The sequence below is a fragment of the Cynara cardunculus genome (genome assembly GCF_001531365.2).
Source record: "Cynara cardunculus var. scolymus isolate 2C chromosome LG 5, CcrdV1, whole genome shotgun sequence".
Lineage (NCBI taxonomy): Eukaryota > Viridiplantae > Streptophyta > Magnoliopsida > Asterales > Asteraceae > Cynara > Cynara cardunculus.
In genome coordinates, this window is record NC_037532.1 from 1,618,646 (window position 1) to 1,634,380 (window position 15,735).

General features: G+C 34.7%; 2 protein-coding genes and 1 long non-coding RNA gene across 6 annotated transcripts; 2 read left to right on the forward strand and 1 right to left on the reverse strand.

The window, feature by feature from the left end:
- The first annotated feature begins 4,661 nt into the window (after window positions 1-4,661).
- On the forward strand, window positions 4,662-6,991 carry LOC112512189 (3-ketoacyl-CoA synthase 20-like). The gene is made up of 2 exons (XM_025118055.1): window positions 4,662-5,286; window positions 6,185-6,991. The coding sequence occupies exons 1-2, from the start codon at window positions 4,690-4,692 to the stop codon at window positions 6,989-6,991; spliced, it is 1,404 nt and encodes a 467-aa protein (XP_024973823.1). The 5' UTR covers window positions 4,662-4,689.
- A 3,602-nt stretch (window positions 6,992-10,593) lies between these two features.
- Window positions 10,594-11,362, forward strand: LOC112512047. Its single transcript, XR_003069193.1, has 2 exons — window positions 10,594-10,940; window positions 11,027-11,362. It is a non-coding gene; the product is annotated as an uncharacterized LOC112512047 (long non-coding RNA).
- LOC112512045 lies at window positions 10,784-12,662 on the reverse strand. 4 transcript variants are annotated; one of them, XM_025117837.1, is made up of 5 exons: window positions 12,471-12,662; window positions 12,328-12,394; window positions 11,699-12,154; window positions 11,397-11,589; window positions 10,784-11,294 (listed from the first exon to the last, which is right to left on the reverse strand). In XM_025117837.1, the coding sequence occupies exons 3-5, from the start codon at window positions 12,098-12,100 to the stop codon at window positions 10,825-10,827; spliced, it is 1,065 nt and encodes a 354-aa protein (XP_024973605.1). In that variant the 5' UTR covers window positions 12,101-12,154; window positions 12,328-12,394; window positions 12,471-12,662; the 3' UTR covers window positions 10,784-10,824. The 4 variants fall into 4 exon arrangements, with proteins under 4 accessions (XP_024973605.1, XP_024973606.1, XP_024973604.1 ...); XM_025117838.1 differs by lacking the exon at window positions 12,328-12,394 and having other exon boundaries at window positions 12,531-12,662; XM_025117836.1 differs by lacking the exon at window positions 12,328-12,394.
- Window positions 12,663-15,735: the final 3,073 nt, after the last annotated feature.

Genomic DNA, 15,735 nt, shown 5'->3' on the forward strand with positions numbered 1-15,735 from the left:
ACTAAATAACCGTATTTTGAACGCAAAAAAGCAACAACTCATAGATAACGTTGTTTGTGTTAAAAAGGTAATTTTGTGTTGGACCTGCATTGAGTTTTATCTTAATCCAACAATACTGAGGCTTCATTATTCATATTTTTTAGATTTAGACACCACAATTTTGTGTTGGACCTGCATTGAATTTAGAAGGTACAATCTAAATTCAAGCAAAAGATTGTGAGAAAGAAAGTTATGATAAGAAATGTAAGAATAATTCTAAACCATTGATCACTTTTAATCTAATGTACACCCATGAATCGCGCTTTAAAAGATAATTGATCTAGTGCATCTCATTAATGTTGACATCCAATTAGGATTGATCCAATGGTGAAGATCTTTTCTTATACTTCTCCCCATTACTTTTCTTCTCACCAAAAAAAATCCAACCATAATAGAGAAACCCTATTAAATATTTTAGAAGCATATGAATGACATAATAACTTGCCACATCAGGTCCAACAACGTATTAATTTTCTTAAAAACGCAATATTCAAGAACTTAGAACACGAGCTGATATAGAGATGTAAAAGCAATATCAAGTTTTGCAGATGGAGAATCCCAATACTGCTAAAGACAAGATCATTCCAATTTTATCATTCTTTTTTCAAGATTTAGAGGGTGTTTGATGCAGTGTAACTAAAACGAGTATAAACATTTATCCCCACGTTTAACCGGAAATTAAAATATGGGCTTCTAAGGGATTAAACTTATTATATTATATAAAACTAAACAGTTTTTTTTATTTTATTCCCATCAATTACTGTTTTTTTTTTCATCCTCGTTCATTACCGTTTAAATGATCACAAAAATGGTGTTATGATTCTGCTTGATTCCAAATCATACTTTCCCATGTATCTATAACTCATAATATAACATGTCTATGAAAATAAAGAAATTTTCAGCAAGTTGGTATGGAAAAAGACTATTATGCCCTTACAGGTTACACCCTCTTCAGTCTTCACCATTTCTCATCTTTAACCATACACATGTCACCATGTAATGAAAGTTTTCCCAAACCCCTTATGTTTGGTGCATCTTTCAGGAGGCTAGAGGGAACATCTAAAATGCTAAAATTATGAAAAACCATCCTGCTAAAAAGAAACATTTAGATTCAAGACTTCATAAAGTACATCTTTATATAACATAATACACTTCGAAAGAGTTTTGGTGCATTTGGTGGTCAGACTGGACGGACGAGAGTGAAGAATGARAGTTAGGGACCGTTTACCAAAACACTTATCCGGGTAAGTGCTTACCAAGTCATGTTACCGTACCGGATGAATATGGTAAAGACCAAAAATCTTACCCGGTAAGTGCGAGACAAGGACCATGAATCTTACTCGGTAAGTGAGGGCGACGACTCTTACCACGGTAAGCATTTACTGGGTAAATTGTTGCATAGGATGTCGTTTTGGTGGACTAAAATCTTACCCGGTACGTAAATAATAGTGTTAAATTTTACCGGTAAGCACTTACCGGGTAAGTGTTTGGTAATGTACTACAATCTTACTTAGTAAAATAGATTATAGTATTGACTCCTACTGGTAAACGCTTACCGGGTAAGCATTTGGGTAAACGGCACCTTAATTGTGAAAGGTTTTAAGGTTTCAATTTGACATGGATAGTTTAGTAATTTCTCAACATGTCTCATCTCCCTATTTTGATCCACCTATTAAGCTTTTGCATTGCTTTGTCCAGCATACCAAACACACAACATATGGTTTGTTGTCGTCTTGGTATTTGATGCACCAAAAGAGAGCGAAGATCATTTTTTTTGTATACAATCACATAATCGGTTTAAAAACAAGTGTAAAAGTAAAACAAATACCAACCTCATATAAACAACAACAATCAATCACAAAACTGAGGTAATAAAAACAAGGAAAAATAAATTACAAACACGGGAACTATCAATTATAAGACCCAGGGTTTATTTCATTCGTCCATATGAAAATCAAATAGATAAAATCCACAATCTCTTCATAATTGTCTTCACAATACAGACTCAAAAAATGAAATGTTCAAAAAGAAAATGACCTAAGAAGCATCCATCAAGGGTAAGTTATGAGTCATGTATCCATGTTTATACACTTATGTATTAATTAAGGTGAATAACTTCATAAACGATCGGACTTGATTTTCAGTTGTAAATAAACCATCATTCTTACAATAACGTGCAAAACATTAGGTATTTCAAAAGTTCGCCTTTTTAGGCAAATGCATTTGGTTCTTTTGTGTAGTTATAATTAGAAATTACAGAATTGTCCAAATTTGTACAATGAAAGAGCTAGTACAGTCTTTTCAATAACCAACCATGCTATGAATTACACATCAAGTGTGAAAACATTTGTATTCGGTAATTTTGGATGTTTGGGTTGACTTGCATATAACTTAACTAATCCTATGGATCCCTGAAGATAACAGACAAGAAAATCCGAAGTGGTTCTCTAAAAACTCGAACTAAAGATGTTTGACCTTTATTTACCGGTTGAGATGGCCCCCAAGGTTTAAGTATGATAAGTTACAAAGTTGTTGAACCAGATTTAATGATTTTGGGACCATATGGAGAAAGAAATAAACCCAGGTAAATACACATAATAATGCATTAACATATTAAAGTAATAGAAGGTACACCAATCATGAAACTTGTCCCCCACCTGATTAATGAGCTTTTAATTTCACAATATACAAGTGAAACCTAGTTAAAGATCTTAAAAACATATGACCTAACAACTTACCAGACTGATCCATGGACTTATTATTATTTCTCAAAAAAACACAATATCAAGAACTTAAAACACTTACCCACATAATAACATTCCCTAATTGATCACATAGATGAAAAAGAAATATAAGCTTTTCCACATAAAGAGAATCTCAGTAATTAGTTTCAAGATTCTTAAAATCACAAAAAAATGGTGTTGGGATTCTGCTTAAATGGAAATCGGTTTGCATAGACTCATATAAATCACATCTATATGACTCATAATGTCATGCCTAATAAAAGCTAACATGTCTATGGAAGAAGACTGCATTTGCTCCCCTTTACCATTTTGTCATCTTTAACCATACAAATGACACCATCTACAAAAGACTTTTCCGAACCCCGTTAGTTTTTCTAACAAAAGATTCGATAGTCACTAAAAAGGCACAAGAAAGAGATTCTGGAGTACAAAAGGGAAATGTAAACATTACCTGTAAATTAATGATATTGCTAGATCAAACAAAAGATAACCTACTGATGATAGGGAGGGTTGGGTTCGGGTGAGAATGAAAGTTACGGTGAGAAGGTTAAGAAGGGATCCCCACCCTCGGATCAATCCTAATTGAAGAGAACCACTAGATCAACACTAATGAGATACACTAGATCAATTCCCTTCTAAAGCGCAATTCATGGGTTGTTTTGGGATTAAAAGTGATCAAGGGTCCAAATCCCTTCCTACACTTCTCACCTTAACCCCTATTCTCACACGATCCTCCGTCCGATAGGGAGTATGTTGAGGGCTGGCTCAAATGGCAAATAAAGGCTATAGGTCTTGGGATTCCTCCCTATGGGTCGCTAGTTAAGTGTGAAGGCCATTGGGGATTTTCCTAGCTGCTATCTTCAAGGTCCCATGGGATTAATCAAAGTGTGCACAAACTGATCCGGACACCCATGGTTACCCCAGAAAAGTATGCAAGCATACGGATGATGGAAATGGTATAAGCAACTTTCGTAGAATAAACATCTTTGATTCTTTCATCAAGATGAAGTTTTTCTACTAGTGGATAATACCTAAGTCTTAGACTAGACATATACCTAGGATAAATATCTTTAATTCTTTCATCATGGTAAAGGAGTGTTTCTTTACGGCTTGTCATGTTTGTTTGGATTGATATAATATTATGTATTGGCTTGGACCATTAATTATTTTTTATTTTTCATTTAGAAATTTCCTTCAAAATTGTTGTTAAACGTTAATTTTCATTAAACATATAACTGAGGGTAAAATGGTAATTTTATGTCATTCAGACAGTTGATTCAGAACAGTTTCCAAACAACCTTTTTCTATCTGACACTAAATCATACATTCTCTTAATCATTCTGACCACTTAATCATACTGCACTAAACCATGCAGCAACTGCCAAACAGCCCCTTAGTTGTTAAGCCATTAAGCTATAATGGTTGTATGGAATAAGCCAGAACCCTCACTTCTCCCCATTAGCCACATCAAGCAAATTAATACCACAAATGACCCAGAAATAATCCGACCCTCTCTCTTTACCTCCCTCAAACCCATCGGTCTCCCATTCCTCAAACAAAGATTTATTCAGGCAGACAACTTAAACCATCCAAGACTTTGTGGAAAAAAAGTAAACAGCCCCCAAGTATACATACATTTATATGGCACCATCAAAGTATACTGTGACAAACGTCCTTTTCATCAAGGTTTATGCAAGAATGATACGGAGCTATTTATAGTCTTTTAGTTTATAAAAATAGACAGCATAAAGACACTTTCTGCTTGTGTGAACATATCTTCATCGCGGTCATAGTGAAAATAAGTAACATTGCAACAGCTACTACTCAATATAAATATGATAACCATAACAGCTTTCTAGAGATCCAGGCTTATGAAAGTTTCTTAGTTACCTAAGTTTCAAAGATCATGCTCGCCTTCACTTTAAAGAATCTCTCGGGATACAATATGCATTCCAACTTCAACCCCGAAGCAAAATTTCTGTTAACGAGCTTACTCGTATCTCTTATTCTGATAGCTTTTTACATGACGAAAAGAACCTCACGAAGAGTTTACTTACTAGACTTTGCATGTTACAAGGCCCCAGATAGTCAGAAGGTTGCAAAAGACTTCATGGTCGAGAAAGCAAAGCATAGCGGCTATTTCTCGGAAGAAAAGGTGGACTTCATGAGGAAGGTTCTAGAGAAGTCCGGACTTGGCGACTCAACCTATTTAGCAGAGGTCTACCTGAAACAAGTTGCTGATCCGTGCATGAAAGAATCAAGAAGGGAGATTGAGATGTCTGTGTTTGGGTCGATAGACATGTTGTTGGCAAAAACAGGTGTAAAATGTGAAGAGATTGGGATACTTGTCGTGAATTGTTGTATTTATAACACTATGCCATCTCTTTCTAGCATGATAGTGAATCGATATAAGCTTAAAGAAAGCATCGCCAGCTACAATCTTGTCGGGATGGGATGCAGTGCAGGCCTCATAGCAATTGGCCTTGCAGAACAGCTCCTCCAGGTTAGTTTTCAAAACATAGCTAGTCATCCTCTATGTTGCATATTATTCCCTCCGAGTCAAAATAAATATCCAAAATGAAAAATGCAAACATTTTTAGGAATGTTTTTAATTAAGACAATTTTACCCTTAATAGTATAAAGATAAACTTTCTTGATCTCATAACTAAGAATATTATTGGGATAATAGGCGAATATTTTCGAAAGTGGACAATTTTTTCGAGACAAACTAGATTAGAAATGTGAAGATTTATTTTGTGACAAAGGGATACGGATATCTATCATACTAAATTACCAACTTCCTCAATAGTTCAAACACACAACTTCGGTTGATGCTATGTTTCGCAAATTAGCTATAAGCTAGTTGGTGGCTGAAAACTATAATCATGTTTGACAAAAACCAGCCAATAGCCAAATGATAATACAAAATGACCAAAGTACATGTTGAACATTAACCGAAAAAAGTATAAGGGGCATAATTAGAAAAAAGTAGAAAAACCTCTTGGAGCTCGGTGAAATAAAGGGTAGACACTACCCTACCCTATGAGGCGCCCCCACCGCACCAGTCCTGCGGTCATCATGGGGCTGGCAGAGGAGGCATGAAAAGCACTATATCAGCTAGCTCGGCTAATCAAACAAAGTTTTTTCAATAAGCTAGCTTCTAGTTGTCAAACAGTTTTCAAGCATGTCACAACAACAGGTGGTCTTCTGATAGACAAATTCCTATTGAATTCCGTAAACAGGTAGTTGTGGATTTGAGTCTCAAGGACATGGATGATTATTTGTTTCATTCATGGCTTATAAGAAACACATCATATACGAACACATTGTAATATTCTATAATTCTATAAAAACACAAGTCCAGAAACGATTGATCTATGAAAGCTACCGATGTTTCACAGGTGCATCATGACACATACGCATTGGTGATGAGTACAGAAAGCATTACCGAGAACTGCTACATCGGAGACGATCGTTCCAAGTTCCTTATCAACTGCCTATTCCGCGTCGGCGGCGCTGCAATTCTCCTCTCGAACCGCCCTTCCGACCATCAAAATTGCAAATACGAGCTCCTCCACACCGTACACACCAATGAAGCAAGTTCCGATCGCTCCTACAATTGCATCATTCAGGAGGAAGATGCCGCCGGACAAAGAGGCATCACCGTCACCAAACACCTCTTCACCGCCGCATCCACCGTCGTGGAATCAAACGTAACCAAACTAGGTATGCAAATCCTTCCAGTTTCCGAGAAACTCAAGTACCTAACAAATACGATAGCCAGAAAACTCCGGCCAACGGCGAATATCCAACCATATAAACCAAATTATGCCAAATCCATCGAAAACTTCCTCCCGCACGTCGGCGGGAAGCCTGTGCTGGACGAGTTACAGAGAAACCTAGGGTTTAGCAACGCTGTAATGGAATCTTCTAGAATGACGTTGTACAGGTTCGGCAACACCTCCAGTAGCTCCATTTGGTATGAGCTTGCATATGCAGAGGCCAAGGGTCGGGTCAAAAAAGGGAGTCGCGTATGGCAAATTGCATTCGGGTCGGGTTTTAAGTGTAGTAGTGTGGTGTGGCATGCAGTAAGGACCGTTGATTATGATGAGTTGAATCCTTGGACGGTGGAGATTGATGGGTTTCCGGTTGATGTGGATTGCGATGATCATGGGCCTATGTCTATCTTTTTTGAAGCTGCAAAATGAAGAAAACCAAGATTCAAATAATTATATAAATTCAATGAGAAATTGTGAGTTAAAAAGTAGCGATTTATGTTAGGAATTGGTATCATGTGAGAAAAGGTTCTCTAACTTGAAATTTCACGGTAAAAAGTCGTGAAGGTAATATTTACAGTATTTTTGCTGTAAAGTTTCGACTTTTTTTATTTTTACAGCGTTCTGCTGTGAAGTTTCAAGAGTAAAAATTTTATATCACGAAAACAGTCTTCTTTCACATGAACCCAACCCTTACATTAGTGTGGTATAATAAAATTTGTATCTATAGTTTTTATAAATATATCATAAATAAGTATTTAAAAATATATTATTTATCGAATCAGTTCTTTTAAAACTAAGAAGATGATACTAACGGTATTCAAACTCATGTATGGGATGTAAGAAAAGTATTGCAAACCAACTCTACTAAGAAAAACTTGTATCATCATTATACTTTTAATATATACACGGTGGCACACAACAAATTGATATAGTAACACATTTCACTGACCCTATAATTTTTTACACTACGACGAAAGAACGAAAAGGCGACACGTGCCACCTCAAAACCACCTGAGTTCGTCCCTGATGTCGATTCGTATCTTCAATCCTATAACAAAGAGAAAAATTACAAATAGAGTGGTAAAACATCTTAAACAGGTTCTTCAAAATGGACAATCAAATTTTTGGGCTTTCAATAAAAATTTATATTCATCTTTAACAATTTCTTCGTTTTTGGAAATTAGAGCATCTCCAACGAGCTCTCTGTAATTTTTATAAAACATATTCTCCAAAGGTTAAAATCTCTATAAAAAATTACATTCAACTTCAACGTATTCTCTATTTTAAAAACACAAATTATAGAGTGGATTGTGGATTTGGTCCATGTATTTTGATAATTTTTTTACTAAGGTCCCTATAGTATGTTTTTGGGGATTTGGTTCTTGTGGTATTCAATTAGGGGTTGTTTGTTTACCTCTTAATAGTTCCATTAAGAGGCAACTTCTGAATAATTAATAGGTGAATCTTGTTTGGCAAAAAAGAAAGTCCGCCTCTTAATGGTTCTAAAACCCTCTGAATGATTTTGTATCCTATATCTCCCTTAACCATTAAGAGCCATAATTTCATTGTACATAATTACCAAAAAAATTATAAGTTATTTTGCACTATATCATGAGAGTTTCTTAATCATTCTGACCACTTAATCATTCTACACTAAATCATTCAGCAATTGYCAAACAGCCCCTTAGTCTTGGCTATGGTCCATCTGACTAATGACCCCGTTAACTCCKTTAAATTAGTGGTCATTTTAGCATTTTTGCCTAATTTATGTCATTTCTATAAAAACAAGTAAAAACATTATTTTTATACACAATGTGACAAACTAAAAATCTATAGTATCACAATATAAACAAAATCAATAATCAAGTTTGAACACCCGTCAAACATCTAAGTGAACAAAAAACAAAAAACATGTAGTATCACAATGTAAACCACTATCAAATATATTGTTACAATTAGACATTGTGACCACCAACTTTCTACACATTGTGGTCATCCTGTGAACACAATGTGACACAACGACACTAAAAAACCAAAAAAATTAAAGATCCCTAAAAGCATTGTGTAAAAACTTGCACACGCATTGTCATCGTCTATTTTTTGCATATTGTGATCATCTTGTGAACACAATGCGACACAAAGACACTAAGAACAAAAAAACACACTAAAAATTACTAAAGTATTGTGTAAAAACTTGAATACACATTGCGAACAAATAATTAATGTTTTATTTTAGGGGTTACAGATTTATTATTTTTTGAGGTTGTAGATTTCCTATTTGTAGGAGGAAAAAGTTAATTAAATGCATTTATGAGTTGATTAAATTATCCTTTTTTGTTTACTTAATAAATAACACAATTGTTTAAATGATTGGTTCACAATTGATCTCACGAATCTCACAAATTATAGGTTCTCCTTTGATTAAGATATATATATATATATATATATTCATACACATACATACATATACAGGGGCATGTTCTTTTGTTAACCCGATATATTGTGTTAATCTTGTGAATCAATCACAACCATTCATCTTGAAATCAAAGGATTATATTTATCATGACATTTATGTAATTATCAATAGTATGATGTATTAAATTGGTAGATGAATATATACGAACAAGGGTATATATATATGTATAAAGAGATGGAGGGTAAGATATATTGTTAACCAATAATATGATGTTAATTTCGTGAACTTATTGGACCAATAAGATTCAAGTGTTTGATTTAATGATTAAGAACAGATATGTAATTTTTATGTGTAAGTTGCTTTTATTTAATGATGTTCATAGTTGTTCAACAAAACGTGTTCATAACCATAATTTGTTTACAAGACTGTGCTCATATGTGTTTATAAGAATGTGTCATAGCCATAAAGCATTTATAATCACATGGTGTTCATATGTTATGATCATTTCCACAAATATCCATATTTTAGAACGTTGACCAATGCTTATTTTTGTTCATATTTTCATCACACACACACACGCATTTGAAGCTTGACCAAATTGTTATGCTACACCTCACATCATTTAGAACTTTAAATAAAATTAATTATATTTTTCATTTAAATCAACACTCTATATGTTCTTGGTATACATTTAATATATACTGATATGAGACAATCCATGTACTTGCATCTTGAAGTCGACAATGTGTCTAATGGTGTGTAAATGTGAGCATTGTGTATTCTCCGGTTAATACCATATTTATGTATTGGTTACCATTAACATGGACCAATGCAATTGTCACGTCACACGTGTTTATATGATAACGACGACTGTGTACTTAATGAGTAAATATGTCACAATGTCTGCCATATTGAGAACATATACTATGGACATTGAACCTTGAAGTGGTTATAATGACTTTTTTAGGCATAATAATCAAACGCACAGCAGGTGCAAAGACGCTCTTCTGGAAGAAATTCAAAGCTTCGTAAATTCTTACACACTCATTACCAATCACGTAAGAGTAATACTCTTGATGCTCAGTTAGTTCAATCATTTAACTCTTTGCAGATAATGTTTCATTCGTCTTCATGACCACTCAGACAAATAGATATTGTTCGGGGCGTACCATGAATTAAATAATTAACTACAAGGGTATAAAATGTAAATACTAAAAACATTTTTTCGTGTAATATAATTAAATCAAAAAATATTAAATATTAGTTTCATTTTGAAGGTATTGACGAGACGATTATAATGATGTAAYTTGTTACAATTAAAATATTTTTTAAATGTATTTTAGTTAATATACAATTATATATGTTTACRGAAGAAGACCGTAAAACAAAAAAATAAAAAGACAAGTAACATAAAAGAGATTAATTAAGTAATAAGAATATAAAATGTAATTTTAAAATAAAAAATATATTAAATATGAGAGGAAGGGGGTGTTCAAAATGACGGGTGTAGCCTTTGTAAATAGATATTTTCAGACTTTTCGAAGTCACAAACCAACCTTCAAATATTTATTATAGTTATTTAATTTCTTGAATTTTTCCAGTATTAAAACAAAAACTTATCAAGAAGCTATTGGATCAAAGTTGATACCAACCCCCGCCGCCTCATCGATCTTGAAACGAGGTCTGCCATTACTGAAAAATGGCGACTAAAAATGGCTCCTAGCAACAAAAGATCGAAGCGACTGCAGAGCCTGCAGCAGTCTACCATCTTTATCTTCGTTTATTCGCAGTTTCAAAAGAAAACAAAAAACAAACAAATCAAAACCCGATTACCACAGTATATTCATCAATTCTCACCGTTGCCTTCGATCACAGAAGCCAAACCTCCAATAACTTTACCAACAATCTTCGAGGTTTTGGGTTTGATTTCCAATGGATCCCATTGCTTCACGTTTTGATCAGGTCCTTTTTTCTCATCCGTCAAAATTGTAAATCTGGTGTCAGATTTTGTGTTAGTAGAGGCATTGAATTTGTTGATTCGTGTGTAGGGAGAAAGCCACTTGGCTTTCACATAATCAGCTCTTCTCCACGGCGGGAATGGCATCCCTTTCTTCTTCATGCTCAGTTTCGCAGCATCCGTAACAATGTTTATGATCTTCAAGAGACGATCGGTTTTACCCATGAAGATATCGGGAAGCATTTGGAGAACAGCTTTGTAGCTTTTTGTTGATCTTGCGATTTCAAACTCTGATCTGAAATCTATGTCGATTATATAACGATCGCCTTCTATAATAGCATCGATATACTCGTGCTCCCCTGTTCATAACAAATCCAGAACAAACATTCAGGATCAATGAAATCAAATCGAATTACAAAGTTTTACATTGGTTGTTAACAATTACTCGAAGAAATTAATACCTGCGGGATAAGTTCGAGTTTTTTCCCAACGTGATTTGCAGATAGAAACGTTGTATCCGGCCGCCAAGAGGCAATCGGCGATGACCTTTCGATTAATTTCAACTTTTCGTTTACAGATTTTGTTCTTGTCAACGATTTTAGCAGAATCGGCCAATAAATCTCTTTCAGAGATAGTCTCACAGATCACCAAACTCTATTAAAATGACGTAAAGTTAAACCGTATATACTAAAAGATGATACAAATTGATCAAAATATTATTCAACGTCGTAGAAGAAAAGAAAATGAATGACGAATGAGTTACCTTAAGAAGGCTACACGCATCCAAGGACGAGTCACGGCTGTTGATTGAGTTGCCAAAACAACTAAACGAGTCAAACTCGTCCTCAGAACTTTCGCTACAGCGGTGAACGTTGCCGTCGAAGCACAGGCAGTGATGGTGCCGGCCACACTTAAGTGCGGACTGTTTCCCATTGCTCTCCTCTAAGAAATTCTCAACCATTTTGTCCAAGCAGACAGACGTCGGTTCGATTTCATCCAAGCCGTCTTCGCCGCATTCTAATTCACCGGAGACGAATCTATCTTCCACCGCCGATCCTTTCAAAAAAATTGAGAGATCAAAGAGACGTCTCAGTCGTGACTTCGGCACCGTCTTCTCATATTCGAAATACTCCAAAGTCGTGGAATCGATTGGCTGGATCTTCATTGTGAAACGCACAGCGATAAAACTTTTCACCGATTATTTGAGTTCAGAATCCATCTAGAACAGGATGAAGTAATTTTTAACCTCAAAATTTCACAAACAATAACTGATCTAATTAACTATTACGGTACTACAAAATCAAATACGAAATTTAAATCGAAGCAGGCATTAAAACAGTGCACAGTGATCTATCATCATAGGATGATCAATCGATTGCCACAGAAACTTACCAAATCCGTCTATTATTTCAGGAAAATCTACAAAACCGATGCCTCATAATTGTAGATTAGCATTATCCTGTCGTATCCTGTAGTATTTAATGAACTATTTACGAGACTAAAACAAGGACGATATTCATAAATCTGCTACGTACAGCTTGCTTTCGCATATGATTTTTAGCTACAGTTAGGCTTTTGCTAGGAGAGTACGTAACCATCATTACACGAGATATCAACGCCGCGTATCTTCAGGTCACGTCCGGTTGCCTGACACTTCATTTCCGGCGAAAATATACGGCGAGAAATCGACGGCAACGACGCAAGAAAATTTTCAGATAAGTTAAATTTTAAATTACTTCCAAGCCTTTGAGAATTCTTTTAGGGTGCGTTTAGTGTGTGTGTGTGTGTATATATAGATATGGCAATCGTCTATATTGCTGACATGGGTATCATGACATGCTGGAATCTGACGTGCCATTATTGCTCCGGTTTTGAAGCGTCTGGGTGAGTTAATTAGTCGAAAGAGACCTCGAGTTTTCAAATTATTACGCAAGGTCGAAGGCAACACTCTTGAAATATTTGAGGGTAGTTCGGTCATTTGTCCAGCAACAGTTGAATTGCTTATTTAAGAGAAAACTACAAATTTGGTCTCTTTAGTTTGATACAAATAACACTTTTAGTCCCTATACTTCCCAAATTACAAGATAACCATAGTTGTTGGTAAAAACATCTGGATTTGGTCAATCACCCTAACCTCTGTTAAACAATTCCATTATTACGAGGGGTAATTTTGTCTATTTGTAGATTTTTTTTGTCTTTTAAACAATCAAAACCGATTTAAGATTTAGTCCTTATAGTTCTTTATTAGGTAAATGACAAAAGAAATTGATACATATATGAAAATACCCTTCATTTAGGAAATTCTTTAACGGTCCTTAAAAAAAATATCAAATACAGATTTTTTTACAAACCATGATGATCATTTTATAATTCTTAAAGTAAAGGGACAAATGGACCAACTTTATAGTTTACTCTTTATTTAATAAAGTTATCAATTGCATCTTATGGACAAAAGTGTAAATTTCACTATAGGGGTCCGTACCGTAGCATTTTCACTGCCGACATGAATTTACTCTTTTGTGGCTACTTTGAATGTGGGGTTGCTTCACGTTYAGAACCATATCAGGAATGGGTAGATTAGGTATTTCAGGTGTAAAGATTTTCTTTCAAGCAAAAAGAGGCGTATATGTCGCTTCATATAACATTTGGCTATAGTTGACAAGGACGCTATGACACGTGTTTGATGTAGATGGTTCCACGTGTAGGACGTCAGTTTACTGAATGACGTTAGGTTACGATTGTGATAATATGGGGTGGGCCTTGCTCATGGATAATCTTTAGGCTAAATATTGAACGGGACTGTATTGGAGTATTTTATTGCATATATTTTATAACTTTTCTAATACCCTACTAAAAAGTAAAGTTTTGAAATGAACTAATTTTGATTTTAACAATTATTTTATTTTAAATATTTTAGCATTAATAATATTATTAGAATAATTAATATAAGATAAAATATATATTTATTCTTTAAACATTTACTATAATCTTAATAGCTTTTAACTGGTAAATGACTTGATTAAAAGACAAAAATACACCTCCCAACATATATTTTTAATAGTATTTGGGGGTGGAGCAAATACTGACATTTTTACAAACCATGATGGTCATCTTGTAATTTCAAAACTATATTGAGTTGTAATTTTCTCTACCAAGTTTCATGTCTCATCGGGGTTTTGCTCTTAAAGTAGCATTCCACCAAGGTGGACCGCCATATGTTTCCATCAACGAGTTGGAACCYAAACTCTCTTTCGTGGAAGTCAAATTTGTCTTGATGGGTGTGGGTGGTAGTTATATGTATGCATGTGTGACCAATGGCAAATTTAAGTAGACTGGAGAGTATGCACGTGCACTCATTCTATCGTATTGACATTGTGGAGCTTTTTTAGGGGTCTTAATGGTGCACTCGTCTTAAATTGATATGTACTCCCCTATGCTAAAGTGGTTGCATCCTATGGTGGTGTCATTGCATGTGACATTATAGACCGAATGCTCGAATCCAATTGAATTTCTTTCAATTTATTGGTAAAAATAAGATAAAAAGAACTCCACTTGCGATTAAATTTTTGGTTTGTATGGCTTGGATCGATTACTGAACGTGTTGTACTTAGATGTGTGCGGATTTGTCCGAATAAGAATATTGGACATGTTAACTACAAGGTCGGGAAGTCTCTAGAGAACAATATGGGAGCGAAAAAGGCAATTGAAGAAGGCATTATAGAACACGACTAGAAAGTCGTCACGCTGTCGAAATAATCCATGCGCAACATCTTTCTATACGTTGCTACTCACATGGGTGCCACATAAGTGAAAGACTAGACAAATCATACAACATGTCGTTTTTTATCATTCATGTCCTAAAATACGGTTTTTGTATAATTTTGTAATTTAGACGTTGAAAAAAGTTTATGTTAGCTGAAATGAAGAAAAAATATGTAAATGTTATTTATCGTTATATGCAAATAATATTTTTTCAAAGTGAAAACTGTAAGAGCATATATGATATGTATATTATATTTTCTTCCAAATTTGGAGATCTTTTCATTTTTTTTTTTTTCTCTGTTTTTTGAGGACATTTTATATAGTTATTGGAGCAAAAACAATTCAAATTTCTAAAATAATATATCTGTTGGAGATGCTCTGTGTAAAATAGAAATAAATTGCTCACACCAGTCAAACATGACGATGGGTATCCCTGATTTGTAACATCCCAAAATAGGGGCTATCTGTAAACAAAATATAAGGGAGGGACCAAAGTTGTGAGAATTGAAAGAAAGAAGAGGGGTTGAAATGTCATTGGTTGATAGATGTGGACTTGATTAGGAATAATTCAAAGTTTCAAACACATTTTTTTTTTATTAATTTGAATATCCAATCCGCTATGTGAGCCGACTAATCCTAGGACTACCATATGCTTTGCAGATAGTCCGGATTCACCGTATTTGAACCTCCATGGCCACAAGGGGATTTTTATTTCTTTTTGGATTTGAACCCATAACCTCCTGGTACTTTTGACATTTGAAGCCAAGCTCAAACCAATTCAAACACACTTGAATATGAGACGTAAGAGGATATGATTCTCATGTGGTTATGTCCATAAACAGAAGTCGCAATCAATAATTTTCAATTTGGGTTTTTGAATATCAATGGTGAAAATTGAAACTTGAAATTTGAGTTGGGTTTGTGGGGTACTTCTCAAGGACATGGTGGGTGTTGGGGACGAATTCAGAGGTTTTATCAAGGATAAGGATTGACGGTCATCACCATCCTGACCGACCCGATATATATATATATATATAT